This window comes from Anabas testudineus, chromosome 19, assembly GCF_900324465.2.
Source record: "Anabas testudineus chromosome 19, fAnaTes1.2, whole genome shotgun sequence".
Classification (NCBI taxonomy): Eukaryota; Metazoa; Chordata; class Actinopteri; order Anabantiformes; family Anabantidae; genus Anabas; species Anabas testudineus.
The window spans coordinates 4,377,208-4,396,544 of record NC_046628.1 but is presented as its reverse complement, the minus strand read 5'-3'; the positions used below and the strand labels follow the sequence as shown (position 1 = coordinate 4,396,544).

General features: G+C 39.1%; 2 protein-coding genes across 5 annotated transcripts; both read right to left on the bottom strand.

Annotated features, from left to right (window-relative positions):
- Nucleotides 1-14: 14 nt before the first annotated feature.
- On the bottom strand, nucleotides 15-2,522 carry LOC113155979. Its single transcript, XM_026350746.1, has 4 exons — nucleotides 2,343-2,522; nucleotides 1,007-1,363; nucleotides 783-907; nucleotides 15-687 (listed from the first exon to the last, which is right to left on the bottom strand). The coding sequence occupies exons 1-4, from the start codon at nucleotides 2,416-2,418 to the stop codon at nucleotides 550-552; spliced, it is 696 nt and encodes a 231-aa protein (XP_026206531.1). The 5' UTR covers nucleotides 2,419-2,522; the 3' UTR covers nucleotides 15-549.
- A 1,989-nt stretch (nucleotides 2,523-4,511) lies between these two features.
- On the bottom strand, nucleotides 4,512-19,254 carry narf (nuclear prelamin A recognition factor). 4 transcript variants are annotated; one of them, XM_026351386.1, is made up of 16 exons: nucleotides 18,950-19,254; nucleotides 18,207-18,273; nucleotides 18,055-18,120; nucleotides 17,603-17,731; nucleotides 17,348-17,480; nucleotides 16,247-16,381; nucleotides 15,506-15,624; nucleotides 14,594-14,723; nucleotides 14,080-14,152; nucleotides 13,196-13,333; nucleotides 12,898-13,055; nucleotides 11,414-12,792; nucleotides 10,836-10,930; nucleotides 9,559-9,676; nucleotides 9,151-9,447; nucleotides 4,512-4,916 (listed from the first exon to the last, which is right to left on the bottom strand). In XM_026351386.1, exons 2-12 carry the CDS (start codon nucleotides 18,261-18,263, stop codon nucleotides 12,548-12,550), a joined length of 1,383 nt encoding a protein of 460 aa, XP_026207171.1. In that variant the 5' UTR covers nucleotides 18,264-18,273; nucleotides 18,950-19,254; the 3' UTR covers nucleotides 4,512-4,916; nucleotides 9,151-9,447; nucleotides 9,559-9,676; nucleotides 10,836-10,930; nucleotides 11,414-12,547. The 4 variants fall into 4 exon arrangements, with proteins under 4 accessions (XP_026207171.1, XP_026207170.1, XP_026207168.1 ...); XM_026351385.1 differs by lacking the exon at nucleotides 9,151-9,447 and adding an exon at nucleotides 5,060-5,356; XM_026351383.1 differs by lacking the exons at nucleotides 9,151-9,447; nucleotides 9,559-9,676 and adding exons at nucleotides 5,060-5,356; nucleotides 5,468-5,585.
- Nucleotides 19,255-19,337: the final 83 nt, after the last annotated feature.

Sequence of the window (19,337 nt, the reverse complement as noted above, 5' to 3'; positions counted from 1 at the left end):
CTCAAAGTAAAATGTGAAGTCAGGTGGATCCTTTATTCAGGATAAAGATTCAGTTGTGACTTTTTGTTTGTAGTTTATTTTAATACTCAAATGAAAAGCACAACTTGGAAAATCATTGATTTAATGCACAGTAAATACAGGCAAAAAACATATATTTACATTTATTTAGTTCAAAAATCTATGTATAGGACACAAACGAAACAAATAAAATAAGCACATTGTAAAAGTCAACAGTTCAAGTAAGCTTGTTGCATCACATGAAGTCAAAATTTGTTGCATTGCTGTTTTTCTTCAATCATCATGTGTGACACACCTGTACCTTCTACGTGAGTCAGGATGTGGTAGCTATTGACATTTCTGCAAACACAACGCAAATATATGTATGAAAGGAAATGAAAACAGAACAAGAAAGTAGATAACTTTTATGATTTGAGCACAAATTAAGTGCTGACTCAAAAAACATTCCAAGTGTCTCTTTCAAACTCCAATGACATCCACTAGTTTGCGTCTCTTAAAAGAGATAGATGGTCATCTTTTATCATTTTGGTATTAGAGAATGCCCCTGAAATCATTTTCAGATGTTACCAAGTAGGGATAATGCTGGGTGCTCTGCTGAGGATACACATATTGTGGCCTGGCAGGTCTCTGTAGATTTACAGTTCTTGCAGGTGTGAAGTGCTTTTTAAACTGCAGGGAAACACAGAAAATAGATTAAACTCAACATAGCGGTGTTCCTTTTGCTTTTGTGTGCTTGTATGAAACAAAACCTGCTTCATACTTACTCTCCTGTATCTGAAAATCAGTGTTCCAATGAAGAGGAACAGTATGACAGTGAATGCCACCACAGTCAAAGTAATCAGGATGTGATCCAAAACCTGGCCCTTGCATTGCTCCTGGGGATCATACTCTGCAAGCAAAAGCATCAGAAGACGAGAGGTAAGTCAAGGGCAAAAGCCTGACAGCTTTTTGGACACATGTTTGAACTGAGATGGCAGATTTTTTTTACCTCTCACTATTACAATGGTGCCAGTGCTGATCAGGGATTCTTTCTTTAAGTTGAAGTGACTCCATCGACAGTAATACAAGTCTGTGTCATCCAACCCCAACAGAGACAGTCGCAAGGTGAACTTAAAGCCATCCTTGCCCTGCATGTTTGGAGTTACCTGAATTCGCCCAATAAATTCTTCAGCTGTAGTATTTTTGGTGACTTTTCCTTGGTGTAGAGACAGGTAAACAATCTCGCTTTTACGATGGAATTTCCTCTGCAGGTAGAGCCCCAGCACATCAGGCAGTGACGTGGAGCATGTGATCTCAGCAGAAGAGTTCACTTTCATCTGAAAGGTCGATGAGGGACTTTGGAAAACTGCAGGGAGAGACACATTGTTATTGACTGCATACTAAATACTGCAAACTAAATATATCTACTCCAGTACAGTTTCAATTATTGGAGTATTTATGTTTTGTAAATTTGAACCAGTAGGATCCCGGTTGTGATCTTTAACTCTTTCTTTTTCTGTCTTATTAAAAAATCACAGGCTTGTTGCCCACTGGAGGTGTCAAAAGCTCTTAGTTAAATAGAATTTAAAGGACCTTTACTATTGTTGTAATGTCACATTTGCTTAAGTAAACAAAGAGTCATTTCACTGCTTTCAGAAGCACTAATCAATACGCACAGACAGGATGAAGTTGCAAACAAACAGGAAAAGATGACTCACACTAATCTTTAATATCCTTTTTGTGGATGCATCAAACCCCAAAACGCATCCATTCTTTCTTTCTCTCTGTCCCTCTCATATATTTGTTTCCATTCCTTATGGTGGCTTTCTGTCACATGCATTAATTTCCTGAAGGCCCACTCTTACCCTTAAACATCACCACTACTTGCCTAACCCTTACCCTGACCTTAATCTAACCTTAAACCAAGTTGCCAGCCTAAAATTTGGTTATTTACATGGTGGGAAGCAGCAATGCAGGAAGCTGTCATCTCTGTAGGGTGTGTATTTATTTAATGTACACTGTGAGGTTTCAGTCATCATTAATAGCTGGTGCGCAGCCAACCACACAACCACATGCACCCGCTGTCCTGTCTCGCTATACTTGTGAGAACTTTGCTGACAATGCATTCCCTAGCCTGTTATCCTAAACCCAACCAAAATCTCTTTCTAAGCCTAACCAAAGTCTAACTCTAAAATCCTAACCTAACCTGAAACCTAGTCTTAACCCTCAGAATGTTTTTTTGAGTTATGAGTATTGGCTAACATGTCCCCACAAGACCAAAACATCCTCACAACAATAGTATTGAAGCAAAATATGTACACACAAGGAAATGAAGACATGCGCACCTGTCTGGGAGTCGAGTATCACCTCAGCAGGCATGCAGAGTAATCCCAGAACACAGCTCCACCAGTGGCCTTTCATCCTGCAAGCTGGGCAGCAGACAGGCTACTACAGAGTCAAGCTGACATGCAGGAGTCTGACTGACACTGATGCTGTTGTATGAATCTTAAAAGGGAACTATGTGGTGTACAGAGGAAATGTGACACGGACTCTTGTGTTAGCTGCGTGTGGGTGCGAGTGTTGTGCTGCATTACATCAAAGGTGTGCAGTGCTTGTTACTCACGAAACAAGAGATGTTCCATCAATAACTGTTTGATGTACAGAAACCTGTGAAACCCAGTGTCATAATCAACACTCAAGGCATACAGATGCATCGGTAGATAAGCTGTCTGTATCTGTGTTTGTTCTTTGGAATTCATCTCTTTGCTGCATCAAATAAAAGCTCATATTAGGTATGGTATATGGTAAAGACTGATTGGTATCTAATGAAACATGTTTAGATACACATAAAGTACATATCACGGAAATATTCTTTTGTCTGAAGAGTTTTTATGAACAAAGTCTTTGGCATGTCGACACTTTTGATAATGCTACTGTGGAGCTCAACATAATCCTTGTTGACACTGCACAGTACATTGTTAAAGAAGTTCTTTATAATTTGCCAAAGGACATTTGGCACTGTGACTGGTCGAAGTGAAACACACACCTCTGAACAAATGAAACAAGCAACAGCAACACTTAGTTTTTCCAGCAGGAAGATGAAGTAACCTGGAGCGACTGATTAATCTACAGTAGAAAGTGAAGCATTAATAAACTGGCAAACAGTTTGAACTAAATCTATTTATTTACTTATTTATTTATTAGAATTAGCTCAGTGTTGAGGAGCAGGTTACTAAATGAATAGGTGATTGTTAGCACTGTAGATATAGTATATAGAGTATAAATAAATAAATAAACAATAAAGCTGAAGAAGATTTTACTGATGAGTTCACAGACAGAGGCAGATCCAGACATGTAATAGTGCAGCACACACTCAAAGAAGGGCGGCACATTTATTAGTATGAGTTGTACTTAACAGTTTATTATACACAGCAGTTAATATTAAACATTATGTATAACTAAGCCTTTGTACAGTGCAACACATCTCTAATTGCAACTTTATGTAGTCTGAAATAACAAATATGTAAACATTTCAACTCCAACATTAATAAACAGCTGTGGAGAGAAAAAATATGAACACATTCCCTTATATTTACATTATAATTACATATAATATATATACATTATTTGATTCAACTTCAAACCTTGTACTATTAAAAACATTATAACAAGCTACACACTGTTATAGCCCTGTTATCACAGATAGTTTAAAAGAACAACAACAACAACAACAACAACAACAAGCAAACATGGCTCTAGTCACTCTGACTGGCTCATTGCTTTCTAAACTGACACAGCAGAATAACACTTTGTCATATTTCTTTTACATTTGAGTGTATCTACATCAGAGTCTGATGAGGAATAGCACAGGTGAAGAACAACTTTTAGTGGCTCCAGAGAAACGTGAGAAATCTAATAAGCTGCCTCACAGGACATCACTTGAGTCACTGTCAGTTTGCATTTAACACTTTGCAGGTCCCAAAATAAAAACATTTGAATGTGTAAAGTTAGAAACAGCGCCTGTACCCTGCACCTCTGTTTGATTCGTGCACTTCCCCTTTGATCAAGTGAATCCCGTTCACACTCATCTGTACAAACACAAACATTTCCATTGTTACATTTCCCTCCTCCAGCCAGCTGAGGCAGTGTCCCCGGCGGTCTCTGTCTGTTTCCCTGACTTTCGGGGCCAGGCCTTGGTTGATTGGAGTGGCAACAGGTGTGGGTTTTAGCAGGTGTTTGTTGTTAATCATTAGTTTGTCTTGTATTTAAGTCCATGTCTGTGTGTTTGTTATTTGCTAGTGTGTCAACCGTCTACCTCGTTTGTTCCCTGCCGCTTCCATTTACCTTTTCCCCGACCTCTAGCTTTGTTCTCCACTGTTCATAAGTCTTGTTAGTCTAGTCAGTCTGTTTGCTTTGTAGTTTGTTCCAGCATTTTAGTTGCATTTTTTGTTTCTTCTAGGTCCAGCTTTGAATGTGTAGTGTTAGGTTTTGTCCCAGCTTCTGCTGTGATTTTGATTTCTGTAGTATCGTGTTTAGTTGTGAGTTTGTTTATTATATAGACTAATGAGTTCCTAGTTTCCTGCCTTTTGCAGTGTTTTTTAGTTTGATTCACCTTTTGAGATTTTGGTTTGTTCATTTGATTTTTGTTTGCATTACATCACCTCTTTTCTGCATAGTTTGCTCGTTCGTAACATCCATCGCTTAATCTGTGTGATGGGATGGTTTTTCAGAAGGAAGCTAAATGTTCACGACTCCTCCTAAACAGTGTCTGATTTTGTTTTTTTTCTGCTTCACAATCAAGTAAACAATAACGGCGATAACAATGAGGGTGGCGAAAACACCCAGTATGATGGGAGTGTTGGTGCGCTGCTCAGGTTGTTGTTTGTTTGCTTGTTCCTTGGTTGGCTCGTCTTCAGGTTCTTGACATGGAATGAAAAAAGAAACTTGTTTTAATATTTAAAATGAACAAAATGAAGAGTCTAACTTCATAGAAAAATAAATACAGTAATAAAGCACACATACACTAATGTCTACACATTTACTAAGAGACATGAAAACTCACCACGTATGAAGACTTGTACAACGATGGATTCTTCGTCTGAGCCACAACTTGTTCTTATGGTAACGGTGTAATTTTCCTGTTTCTTGACATTTAAGATGGTCAGTGACACATAAGTCTGGTTATCCCATTCACAGATGTTATTTTTCAAGCGACTGTTACAGATCTCACTTTTGCTGCTACTCCAGTTATATTCACAACCTCTACATTCATCATCCAAATTGTACTTAATGTTGCACTTTAATGTCACGTTTTGTCCAACTTCAACTTCCACTGTTTCGCTGCACTTCAGGGACACTCCTGGATGAGATCAAAACAGCAACAATGAATATGACTTCCTGATAGTTTGTAATCACAATATACTTGATTTATTCAGTATAATCAGGTACAAGTATTAAATAAAAAGAAAACCTTTCTCACTGCCGGTGGTTTGTTGAAAAGCAGCAGCACAGAGCAGACTCAGAAATATCCACAGGCAGGACCTGGAGGTTCCACTGTCCGTCCCGAACTGGATCATTTTTACAGTACACTGTAAAAATATTATTATATTTATCATATAATTTAACATTATGGAAGATACAATTGTTTGTTATAGCACCACATGCAGCTGTTCTTTATAAAAGAACCTTGAATCAAAAACGTCTTTCTCTTACACATCTGGATGTTTTTACTTTTCAATGTAATAGAACCAAGAAGCAGTGAAAACACGAGAATCTGTACTAATTACAAATTCTGTCCTCTTAATACAGTTTTATTTGTTCAATGCAGTAACTGTGGTGCATTTCTTCTTGGTGCCGTCTGCCTCTTATCGGTCATTCGTAAACTACTGATTTAAATGTGTTTCACTTCATGTTTAGTGACCTACTTCTGCTTCTAATCTCTCCCATGTTTATCGAGTCTCACTGTCTGGTCTCCTACTTGTTCAGAACGGGTCACATCATGTGGAGCCACGTCGAAGGCACAGACCAGGTTTTATCAGGGATCACACATAAACGGACGTTTGTGTAATCTACAGTACAGTATCTAATTGATCTAGTTGATTTTCTTACAAATGAAATCAAATACTGTGCAATGCAACTAAAATTAATCGGTATTAACTTTTAAGAGATGTTGCACTGGTGTTACAGTGGTTAAGTATGATCACAACTGGATTTCATGTGAAAAATGTGACATGTATCATACTAAGAGTATCCAACATAGAGTTACATGACGTTGCTGACATTATGTAAACAGTCAAAAGTTTAACCAGAAAAAACTCAAAGTGTAAGAAGCTGCACAGGAGAGGCTTTGTTTTTATATCTCAGGTCTAATTTGTCTTTTCAACTGTTCAGGTTTAACTGTGTGATAAACTCAACACAGAAGCAGCCGTCACTTTCTCAGATAAGAATCACTTAGAGAAGTAACGACCTTTAGGCACATGGACCTACAGGCAATATAGTAAAAAATGATTGTATAGAACAAGTGTAAAGAAAATGGTACAAGCTGTAAAATACACAGATTCCCAACAGAAATACTCAGCAGTCACTGTAAATAAATAAATAAATAAATCCTATTTGCATTTCTTTCCTTAAAGCTTAAATATTAGGAATGTGGGACTTTTACTTTTGCTGCACATTGTTGCACAGTGACTTTGACTTCACTAAATATCTCAACACTCACTACTATATAATACATCTACACAGACACATGTGTACTCACCTCCTAGGGTGTTTCTCTCTGACGGTTGCATCAGGGAATGATTTCGTGAATGAAATGAGTTCCTAAAGGAACCACGCTTCACCCACGCACCACACCTTGGGGACTTTCATTATGAAACTAAATATCAACCTACAACAATGAAAACAGTGATTTGTGGACAAGGAAAAGTGAACGGGAGCACTTTAACAACTAAAATAAACAATAGCATGAATGATTTTTATTATTGATCAGTATTAAAGTAAATGAGTGAGGACATCATATTACCCAGACTGACAGTAAATGCATCATTTATTGATTGTAGGTGTTTTCTTGCTGAAGCCACTTTGTGATGTAGTAGAGCAGGTTATCAGGTTATCAGGACTGTATCATGGTGATTTATCATCTTAGTCAGAATAGATGGATCATACTGTTTCTATGAAATGTGAATGGTTTAATGTAAAAGTTCAAGACATTTGGGAAAACAACACTGAAAACTACCAAAAAAAAAAAAAAAAAAAGCCAGACTGTTTTTCATTCTTTCCATGCCAGTGTGTGGGCTGCATCAACCCGTTACTGTAAATGTGGAGGTTCTTTTTCAGCCTGTAATGTGATATTGGAAAATCTTATTTGGATTGATAGAAATGCTTTTTTTGTCCATAAACATGATACAGTACATGTACTAACAAGGGATCATTAAACGTTTGTTTTGCAGCTACTGAAATCTCCCACAGATGTGTTTGCTGCTGGTGATAAATCATATTAGGTATGGTAAATGGTAAAGACTGATTAGTATCTAATGAAACATGTTTAGATACACATAAAGTACATATCATGGAAATGTTCTTTTGTCTGAAGAGTTTTTATGAACAAAATGTTTGGCATGTCGACACTTTTGATAATGCTACTGTGGAGCTCAACATAATCCTTGTTGACACAGTAGAGTACATTGTTAAAGAAGTTCTTTATAATTAGCCAAATGACAGTTTGGTGAAACACACACCTCTGAACAAATGAAACAAGCAACAGCAACACTTTTCCAGCAGGAAGATGAAGTAACCTGGAGCGACTGATTAATCTACAGTAGAAAGTGAAGCATTAATAAACTGGCAAACAGTTTGAACTAAATCTATTTATTTACTTATTTATTTATTAGAATTAGCTCAGTGTTGAGGAGCAGGTTACTAAATGAATAGGTGATTGTTAGCACTGTAGATATAGTATATAGAGTATAAATAAATAAATAAACAATAAAGCTGAAGAAGATTTTACTGATGAGTTCACAGACAGAGGCAGATCCAGACATGTAATAGTGCAGCACACACTCAAAGAAGGGCGGCACATTTATTAGTATGAGTTGTACTTAACAGTTTATTATACACAGCAGTTAATATTAAACATTATGTATAACTAAGCCTTTGTACAGTGCAACACATCTCTAATTGCAACTTTATGTAGTCTGAAATAACAAATATGTAAACATTTCAACTCCAACATTAATAAACAGCTGTGGAGAGAAAAAATATGAACACATTCCCTTATATTTACATTATAATTACATATAATATATATACATTATTTGATTCAACTTCAAACCTTGTACTATTAAAAACATTGTTACAAGCTACACACTGTTATAGCCCTGTTATCACAGATAGTTTAAAAGAACAACAACAACAACAACAACAACAACAAGCAAACATGGCTCTAGTAAATCTGACTGGCTCATTGCTTTCTAAACTGACACAGCAGAATAACACTTTGTCATATTTCTTTTACATTTGAGTGTATCTACATCAGAGTCTGATGAGGAATAGCACAGGTGAAGAACAACTTTTAGTGGCTCCAGAGAAATGTGAGAAATCTAATAAGCTGCCTCACAGGACATCACTTCAGTCACTGTCAGTTTTCATTTAACACTTTACAGGTCCCAAAATAAAAACATTTGAATGTGTAAAGTTAGAAACAGCGCCTGTACCCTGCACCTCTGTTTGATTCGTGCACTTCCCCTTTGATCAAATGAATCCCGTTCACATTGATCTGTACAAACACAAACATTTCCATCGCTTAATCTGTGTGATGGGATGGTTTTTCAGAAGGAAGCTAAATGTTCACGACTCCTCCTAAACAGTGTCTGATTTTGTTTTTTTTCTGCTTCACAATCAAGTAAACAATAACGGCGATAACAATGAGGGTGGCGAAAACACCCAGTATGATGGGAGTGTTGGTGCGCTGCTCAGGTTCCTCCTGTGTTGGCTTGTGTTTAAGTTCGTCTTGACATGGAATGAAAAAAGAAACTTGTTTTAATATTTAAAATGAACAAAATGAAGAGTCTAACTTCATAGAAAAATAAATACAGTAGTAATAAAGCACACATACACTGATGTCTACACATTTACCAGGAGACAGTGAAAACTCACCACGTATGAAGACTTGTACAACGGTGGATGCTTCGCTGAAACCACATCTTGTTCTTATGTTAACGGTGTAATTTTCCTGTTCTTTAACATTAAAGATGGTCAGTGACACATAAGTCTTTCCATCCCATTCACAGATGTTATTTTTCAAGTCACTGTTACAGATCTCCCTTTTGCTGTTATTCCAGTAATATTGAACACCGTTACAATTAGCTCCCAAATTGTTGGTAATATTGCAGTTTATTGTCATGTTTTGTCCAGCTTCAACTTCCACTGTTTCGCTGGACTTCAGGGACACTCCTGGATGAGATCAAAACAGCAACAATGAATATGACTTCCTGATAGTTTGTAATCACAATATACTTGATTTAATCAGTATAATCAGGTACAAGTATTAAATAAAAAGAAAACCTTTCTCACTGCCGGTGGTTTGTTGAAAAGCAGCAGCACAGAGCAGACTCAGAAATATCCACAGGCAGGACCTGGAGGTTCCACTGTCCGTCCCGAACTGGATCATTTTTACAGCGTACTGTAAAAATATTATTATATTTATCATATAATTTAACATTATGGAAGATACAATTGTTTGTTATAGCACCACATGCAGCTGTTCTTTATAAAAGAACCTTGAATCAAAAACGTCTTTCTCTTACACATCTGGATGTTTTTACTTTTCAATGTAATAGAACCAAGAAGCAGTGAAAACACGAGAATCTGTACTAATTACAAATTCTGTCCTCTTAATACAGTTTTATTTGTTCAATGCAGTAACTGTGGTGCATTTCTTCTTGGTGCCGTCTGTCTTTTATCGGTCATTCGTAAACTACTGATTTAAATGTGTTTCACTTCATGTTTAGTGACTTACTTCTGCTTCTAATCTCTCCCATGTTTATCGAGTCTCACTGTCTGGTCTCCTACTTGTTCAGGACGGGTCACATCATGTGGAGCCACGTCGAAGGCACAGACCAGGTTTTATCAGGGATCACACATAAACGGACGTTTGTGTAATCTACAGTACAGTATCTAAATGACATCAAATACTGTAAAATTAATCGGTATTATCTTTTAAGAGATGTTGCACTGGTGTTACAGTGATTAAGTATGATCACAACTGGATTTCATGTGAAGCAGCTGCTTAAACACGTGAAGAGAGTCATACTAAGAGTATCCAACATAGAGTTACATGACGTTGCTGACATTATGTAAACAGTCAAAAGTTTAGACAGAGAAAGTCAAAGTGTAAGAAGCTGCACAGGAGAGGCTTTGTTTTTATATCTGTCTAATTTAATCCCAGGTCTGGTTTGTCTTCTCATTCAGGATTTACTGTGTGATAAACTCAACACAGAAGCAGCCGTCACTTTCTCAGATAAGAATCACTAAGAGAAGTAACGACTTTTAGGCACATGGACCTGCAGGTAATGTAGTAAAAAATGATTGTATAGAACAAGTGTAAAGAAAATGCTACAAGCTGTAAAATACACAGATTCCCAACAGAAATACTCAGTAGTCACTGTACATAAATAAATAAATAAATAAATCCTATTTGCATTTCTTTCCTTAAAGCTTAAATATTAGGAATGTGGGACTTTTACTTTTGCTGCACATTGTTGCACAGTGACTTTGACTTCACTAAATATCTCAACACTCACTACTATATAATACATCTACACAGACACATGTGTACTCACCTCCTAGGGTGTTTCTCTCTGACGGCTACATCAGGGAATGATTTCGTGAATGAAATGAGTTCCTAAAGGAACCACGCTTCACCCACGCACCACACCTTGGGGAATTTGTGCAGAAGTAAAAGTGAAAGTGAGCACTTTTTAACAACTAAAATAAACAATCAAGAATGATTTTTATTAATGTTATTTTATCAGGTTATCAGGACTGTATCATGGTGATTTATCATCTTAGTCAGAATAGATGGATCACACTGTTTCTATGAAATGTGAATGGTTTAATGTAAAAGTTCAAGACATTTGGGAAAACAACACTGAAAACTACCCCCCCCCCAAAAAAAGCCAGACTGTTTTTCATTCTTTCCATGCCAGTGTGTGGGCTGCATCAACCCGTTACAGTAAATGTGGAGGTTCTTTGAGCCTCTAATGTGATATTGGAAAATCTTATTTGGATTGATGCTTTTTTTCCATAAACATGATACAGTACATGTACTAACAAGTGATCATAAAATGTGCTGTTTTGCTGCTACTACAATCTCCCACAGATGTGTTTGCTGCTGGGGATAAAGCCTCAAGACGCCTACCTTCAGAGTAAGAGGCTTTGAGTCCAAGTGTTGCAATAAATGATTGTTGTCAGCATTCCTTCTGTGTATTTGTTTGCCCACATTAGAGCTTCCAACAAAGTCAGGGTGAAACAGCTAGTTTCTCCAGTTCTCAGGCTCCAGACTTTTCCATTGTGATCGACTGTGTGCTTTGTGGATTTCAAAGTGCTCTATTCTAAAGTGAAGGATAAAGCAGTTTAAAAGTTTTAAACATTTCAGTAGTGCTGTCGCTTTTAGCCTTCAACAATCCTACAAATCTAAAGCTTTATACATGAAATGCTTTCATATTAATAAACAGTCAGTTCTGTAGAAGCCACAGCCTGTTCTGTCATCAACGCAGACAAAGACAAAATCCCAGCTTGTACTACTAAAAAGGGTTTCTCCCTCTTCGGTGGGGTAGACAAAGCAAACACTCGCTGCCACAATGTTAGGTGTTTTTTAAAAAGATCTTTAATCTCTTGGACCATTCAGCTGTTTCACTTTCCTTTTTACTAACTCTTGATGTCACACACTGTTGCATAGTTGCTATCAATGTGTCCAAAGACACGTAGTCTTGTCTTTGAGCGACGAACAGTGGAGACAAAGAAAAAAACACATCAGTTTCATTTTGGACAGTGTAGAGTTTGGAACACAACTCTCTCTAAATGAACATTCATTACTGATCAATCACAAGTTCAGTTCATGAGCTTCAGTTGTTCTAAAAACATCTTAAATGTTTCCTCAGTGGCTTATTGCTCTGTAACTTGCCATAAATAGTTCACACTTGCTACAGATTTGTTTGTCAGAGCAGCTGACAAGCTGTAGATAATTCTCTTCTAAGCCATTTTCTGAACAGTGGCTGCTTCAGTCTGCATAAAGTGTTAAGCATGTTTTTCTAGACTTTGGTCCTTTGTATCTGTTCAGACTCCAGTTTGGGACAGGTATTCTCCGTTTGTTTTTCAAATACAGACATCACCCCCCTGTGGCCAAATGGAACAATTGCACCTTCTCACTCACTGCTCCGTATTACAGCGTTGTCCACAACCTATCCCTCATGGTGCCAGCATAAACACTGACATGGTCATGAGAGTCAGAACCAGTCGTTCAACTTCCATCGTGTGTTAAAAGTGGTTCTCTTCACCACTGCATGTGTGGCGGTTGTGTGTGGGTCTGACTCTGGGGTCTGTACTGGGTGTGCAGCAGCTTGCTGGTCTGTGAAGAGTCTTGGCCCTGTAGCCAGTCTTGATAGAGGGTGTGCAGGGTGGGGTTGAGCTCTGGGAGACGGACTGGTAGACTGCAGTACACCTCTTCCATCTGCTGGACCAGGGTTTTATCCACCCGACCTCCTTCGCTCTCTGCCTGCCCGCGGCCACTCAAGCAGCCTGAGGGGGGACACAGGATTTCGCTGAATGTTTTTGGGACTGTTTAGAGCGAAGATAAAAAAGTATTTATATAATTTGAATTTGTGTTGGTGCTTATGGAATTACCTCCGGGACAGGACAGCACCTCCACCAGCTGGTAGGGCACACGTCCCTTCCTCATACGGTGCACCAGGGTCTGGATGTTCCTGAATCCATAGACAGCAGCAAACTGCAGCAGAGTCTCCCCGTCCCGCTCTAGGGTCACTTCTTGGAAGTCCCTGTTCCTATAAAACCACCAACATGTCAAACCACAAAAGAAACACGTCATGAGGTACGACTGATATAACTAAAGACTTCACATTGAGGGTTTGGACTCTTGAATCAGGGTTAGTAGGACAGAGAGGTTAGAAACTGTGTCTTTCACCTGAGCGTCTTATACGTGATCTCGTGCACCTCCAAACCGAAGAGCTCTTTGGCAGCATGTTTGAAAATGTGTTCCAGGAAGCCCTCAGAACCTCTGCCATCGTGCCTCACCAGTGCTACATCTCCACCCTCTCCTAGCCTGGGGAGCCAAGATGTAATGCTTTCAGAACAATGTAGCAAACATAAACCATCACTATACATTACATAATCACAGTAGATTACATAATCCAGGTTTAAATGGCTATGTAAGTGTAGGGTTGGAAAAACAAACTGTAATAACACTGTAAACACAAAAGACAACATGATTTAACATGTTTTATGATATATGGTTTACAAAGGAATTCATTTATTATGACAGCTCTTTATCATTATTAGTTTTATTTGGCAAAGGGACAGTTATACAGGTTTTTAAACCTTCAGCTGTGTTCAACTTAAACTAAAATAATAGTTACAACACTAAAATAAAATAGAAAGCCTCAGCTTTAACTGGACTGGGTTTACATTGATATAGAAATCTCTACGTGGGAACTGTACTGACAATTTGACTGCAGACGTATAAGGAGCCAGTGTGTGCTCACATTCAGCCAAACACATCAACATTTAATGGATATTTAATCACTCAGCTGGACAATGATCCTAAAAATTGGGCCAAAGCAACCAAATAGCTTCACAGGGAGAAGAGGCAGAATGTCCTTGACTGGCTGAGACAGTCGCTTCATCTCTTTGTAATTTACATACATACATATGATAATTGTCCAAACACTAATGGTCTGAACTGTAAATTAAATACATGCACAATTATATCTTTGACATCTTACTAAATTAAACGACACGTTTTCCTGCAAAAGTATTGTATTATATATTAATATATATATTACTACTCACACTTGGTCCAGTGGAACTGAGTCCAGCTCCTCCACCGAAACCTTCCTCTGCTCCATCAGGTAATAGATCTGTCCTGTAACATCAAACAACTCTCTTACTATCATAAGTGTTCATATCACTATCAACTACGGGATTTGCAATTCTGTGATTAAAGAAATGAAATAACATGTTAAGACAGGCTTGCAGTGTGCTGCTCTGGGATAAAATAGGTTTCTGAAAATGTGTTGTATACTTGAAGGGCTGGATGGACAGGATCTATGTAACTGTAGTCACTCACTGAAAGTGAGTTTGCTAACTGTACAACTGCAAATGTGCAAGTACACTATTCAGCTCTACAGTCAAACTATACTACAGTCAAGGTCATACTATAAATATGTACTGTATATGAATGCTGTTGGCATGGAGACATGTACTCTTGATATTCAGCTACTCTGATACCTCTGGGCAGAAAAGTGAGAACAAGCTGTGTTAAGAATTTGCAAATAGCTGCTGTGTCAAATTAAGAGGAGCAGACCTGATGTGAGGACACAGTCCACATCCCTGCTCTCCAGCAAGCTGTTGTAGAACTCCTCTCTGACAGCCTCAAACTTCTTATCGAAGCAGGGAGCCACCACCACGTGATATACTTTGTCTGGACTCAGCTTCTGCAAGGAAGACAGAAAAGGCAGCATATTAGAGCTGAATATTTCATCACCGACAGGCGCACATTCATTTTCACGTTCCAGAGCATTAAACAATAAAATCATAACACTGCACTGTGTGTGGCGTGTTCAAGTCTTGACCTGTGACCACCAGCTGCCACAAAAATCTCTTCCATATGCCTGAATTGCAGCTTTTATTTTGAGTGGATAAGTCTATAATTGATAACACACAATTAGAAATGTATACCAATTTTTTTAAACATCACCGTAACACTCTTTTCTTTATATATTTTACTTACAGGGATTCACTCTTTAATAATACTAACTTTGCTGACAATGCATCCAGGTTAGCAATTCCTTTTTTTCATGGGCTCTGGTCAGAAATGGACAGATATGAATAACCCATTTTCCAAATTATAGTTTAGCTTTGATCATTACAGGTTAAACACATTTTAAATGTATTTATTGTTTGATTTACACTCTGTAACAGCAAATCCTGACATACTGAAGTCCAGAGTAATACAGAGTTTCTCTTAAACCACATCCCCATTAGCTTTAAGTTAAACCTTAGGCGTGATTATTGTGTTTAAGTTATTTTTAATGAAACTGTGACTGTGTTTAAAATAAAATTGCAGGTGCAGCACTGGGATCTGAAAGTGATTTTGCTCTAATAAACTCAGGTTTAAACCCATCTTAAATCCTAAAGTGATGCAAAAGCTAATGATGACAGCGCAGTGACAGCAGAGGAGTCACTGAAGTTGTGACAGTAATGGATCCCTGCTCACCTGCTGTTTTGAAAAGTAGTCTTTGACCAGACAGCCCATGATCTGCTGAGGAGACCTGGCTGTGCAGATATGAGGGGTCACCAAACTGCCCAGGACATGCTCTGAATAGCGGATCCACCCTGTATGTGCGCACACAGACGCACACAGACACATGCACACACACGCACACGCACGCGCACGCACACACACAGAAATCCCAGTTTTTGACATAAATAAATAAATTTTGTTATACGATAAACAGAAAACCACCGTGAAGAGTAAAACACATCAAACAACATACTGTAAAATACAAACTAAATGTCTGGAGAATTCCACACTTCTCAAAAATGTTTCCCCAAATTTCACTGGTAAATGCATATCTATGCATACAATGTGTTAAAACAAACACACAAACAAACAAACAAACAAACAGACAGACAGAAGGCCAAGGAGGTTTTCAGGTCCTATCTCTGGTGAAGGGAGTGGTAAAAGAAGAACTTTCTATCTTCCCCCACCAGCTCTCCACTGCTATCTATCCTTCTAAAACCAGCTCTGGCTCTCTTTATTCAGCATATAACATGCAAATTAACTCTTTAATAGAATAACGGTAGGATAATAATAGGAATAGTATTAGAAAGAGGTAAAAACACTAAAAATGTGTCACATATGGGGGCAGAGGTAGTTCTGTTGTCTAGAAAATCAGTCAGCAGAGAAACAGAAAACACTGATAGAGTAGAAGAAGAGGAGACAAAAACCGTTTACCTGGGCAGGATGAGGTGAACATGGGCAAGGCGTGGGAATCATGGTTCCTCCTGCGATACCTCTGAATAAACTCCTTCTGACTCTCCAAGATGCTAAAGCCTGCTGCCAGGGTGGTGTCGAACACATACTGTACACCTGCATGAAAGATCCAGAGAACAGACATGTGAGTCTGTTCATGCGCCCCAGAGAAACGCAATGACAACTGTCCCATACAGAAAAACAAAAAATGGCTTCTGTAATCTGAGAAATGGGTTAGAGAAACCTGATTTCTCCTTGAGAATGCATATTTCTCTGTCATGTAAACCACAAGGTAACTAATCTGCTTTTCACGGGAGCACACAGCATCATAGACTGCAGACAGGGAAAGTATGGGAGTGAAGTGGATGGATGAAAAGGGAGAACATTACATGTCTGGCCAAAACAGAACTACAACTGAAACTGACTCAAAGTGGCATGTGGAAGGCTGAATAAGTTGGCTTCCACCACATATTTAAATTCAGTTTATGCAGTGAAAAGGAGCTCCACCCTGCCGATCTGTCACTGTGCTGTCAGTCTCCCCCAAAACACACACAGCAAAGACCAAAAGCAAGAACTCAGGAAGCAGCTAATTCAATCACTGCACAATTGAAATTCATGAGCAGTACATCCAAAATGAATCAGAAGAGGAGAAATACAAATACAGAACTGCTGCATGTACTGCATAGGTGGCTTTACAGTAACCGGGTTACTACAGTGCATGTAAACACATTCCCCAATTCCTCATGACACCTAATTTCTCTGACTAACCAGGTCACTTAAGTGCATGTAAACATGCTGAGTAATACACAAGTGGGGGAGAATGTTGCACACCTATGAGAGACACCAATGCGTGAGTGGCAATTTCTAAAAACAAATAAGAGAATGCCTCTATAGGTTGCAAAAAGCCAGAGACTTTACTACTTTTGTACTAGTCAAGTTGGAAATACAACTTTAAAGACATCGTAAAAGAGACACCAGTACAATAATCAATGAGTGAACTTTTAGAAATGATCTGGATAAATTGTTCAGTGGACACAAACAGGCTTCATCAACGCACAGATACATGAATGAAAACCAGCTCACCCAGACTCTTGAGGAATCCACAGAGTTTGTGTGCAGCCTCATTGACGTCCAAGCCAAACTTGACAGCAAAAAAAGGCAGCGACTGCGGACACACTGACGCAACCAGCACCTTGTGCTTTGACACGTCACACTTCTGATAATGACAGAGAAACAATGGGGATAGTACAGTGTGAAGTACTGTATTGATCAAAGTGCAACAAGCTACCTGCCTGACTTTCTAACATTTCAGAGGCTGACTGTGTGTGTGTGGTGTACCTTATTGAGTGCCAGAACCTGTTTCACTTCCTCCAGGCTTTGCTGAGAAATCTTCAGGGTCTCCTCCTCTGATAGACAGCCATCACAGGAAAGACAGGCGCTTAGCAACAACTGGGATCCTTCGAGCACCTATGAAGGAAGATGAGAGTAGCGGGATACTGACTTTTTTAATTATAAAGGTCCCAGCTATTTTATCTATTTTTAGGTTTTAACCAAATTATTACGAAGATACAGAATCTAAGCCAAAGTCTAGACTATAACTTTTTTAGACTTTGAAAGCCCCCTCTGAGAGACAGAAGACATGATACAGACTGAGACGGCAACATGCAATGATTAAACAGGCGTGTGATGTGTAAAAAGTGGTAGGCTTCCCCTTTAATAAAGGACCTGATAAGAAATCATTTTGCAGGATCAGCTGACAACAGAGAAACTGCTGAGACAACAGACATTACCTCCTCACTGACTTCATCTCTCTCCTGGTGTGGGCTGGCACCTTCATCCCCCTGTTTCTTGTTGCACTGCGACCAGATTGACATTTACATTTACCCATGATCAAGATAACTGAATAAAAAGGGCAGCATTTATAAAAGAACCAGAGCTTCACCTGTTTGGTGCAGTTTTCACACTTGTCCTTGCGTTTTGCTAGCTTGACCTCTGACATTGTTCTTTCTCTGCAAGTCAGACAGATAAGAGCAGGTTTAGCTTCCCAGAGTCGATCATGTCCTCACAGCATGTTCCCCCTGTAGCAGCAGCAGTAGGACTGCATCTGCAGCCTGCTTGTGTTGTGCAGTGTCAGCTCCACCCTCCTCCTCTGACTGTCCCGCTATCCTATCACAACCAACCCCCTTATCTTAAACGCAGCTACTTTATAATGGTGGGAAACTGGTAATGAACACAAACTAGCATCCTGTCATTACAATGTAAATGGCTCGCGTTAATTATATACACAGCGCCAATATAAACAGCCACAAAGGCCCTTTTTACGCTAGCGTTACAGCACCGACCGTGCATGAGGGGTAAAAAAGACAAACACGGCTCTTAAACTATCGTCATATGAAAACCCACGTATTGAATAAATACAACGCCAGTCTACTTTGTTGATAGACGAAATGTGTCGAGTGTATTGTCAGTGTTTGTTATAATAAAGCCTGATAATTACAGACGCTCCTAGCTAACGAAAGTAACAGTAACTTGTCGCTACTAGCTAAAGGTAACGTTACGTAAAACGTTAAGTCAGCGCTAACGAGGCGTTTTTTAATATACAGATGCGTAGCGGGCCATGTAGCGGGTGAACAGAGGGACAGGGCCTGTGCTAACACCACAAGGTCGAATTACAGGGTAACTCACCGGACGGTTTCTATTTCACTGCTCTCACAGACAAAGACATGGACGAGAAACAAATGCAGAGGACGGTCAGGAGAGCAGCCGGAGACACCGCACAGCAGGTCAACTCCTCCTCTTTAACTTTAAAGTCAAGTCGCCTGTGGACGGCCTCACCGCCACCGCTCGCTCGGACCTCCGCAGTTATTTCATCATAAACAAACTAATGGTTTCAGTGCCATCGGGCTCCTAGTAGTCAAACCAGTCGTGTCTATGTACGTCCGACTCCATTGTGGACCCCGGCGAATCCAGGGCGCATGCGCAACAGTGGTCGTTCTGCTCCGGAAACCTTTGATTTGAGTTTTTGAGTCAAACGACCTGGAGGGGGGTGTTTGAACCAGTCCCCTTGATGTTA

What these genes read in the sequence shown, in the direction of transcription:
- LOC113155979 (XM_026350746.1), bottom strand. Translation starts at nt 2,418, where the DNA reads ATGAAAGGCCACTGGTGGAGCTGTGTTCTGGGATTACTCTGCATGCCT. An exon ending in GATACTCGACTCCCAGACAG is followed by an intron (nt 1,364 to 2,342) that starts GTGCGCATGTCT and finishes CTCTCCCTGCAG; the next exon opens with TTTTCCAAAGTCCCTCATCG. An exon ending in TGATTTTCAGATACAGGAGA is followed by an intron (nt 688 to 782) that starts GTAAGTATGAAG and finishes GTTTCCCTGCAG; the next exon opens with TTTAAAAAGCACTTCACACC.
- narf (XM_026351386.1), bottom strand. Translation starts at nt 18,263, where the DNA reads ATGTCAGAGGTCAAGCTAGCAAAACGCAAGGACAAGTGTGAAAACTGC. An exon ending in TCAGTTCCACTGGACCAAGT is followed by an intron (nt 13,334 to 14,079) that starts GTGAGTAGTAAT and finishes TTGGCTCCCCAG; the next exon opens with GCTAGGAGAGGGTGGAGATG. An exon ending in ATCACGTATAAGACGCTCAG is followed by an intron (nt 13,056 to 13,195) that starts GTGAAAGACACA and finishes GTGGTTTTATAG; the next exon opens with GAACAGGGACTTCCAAGAAG.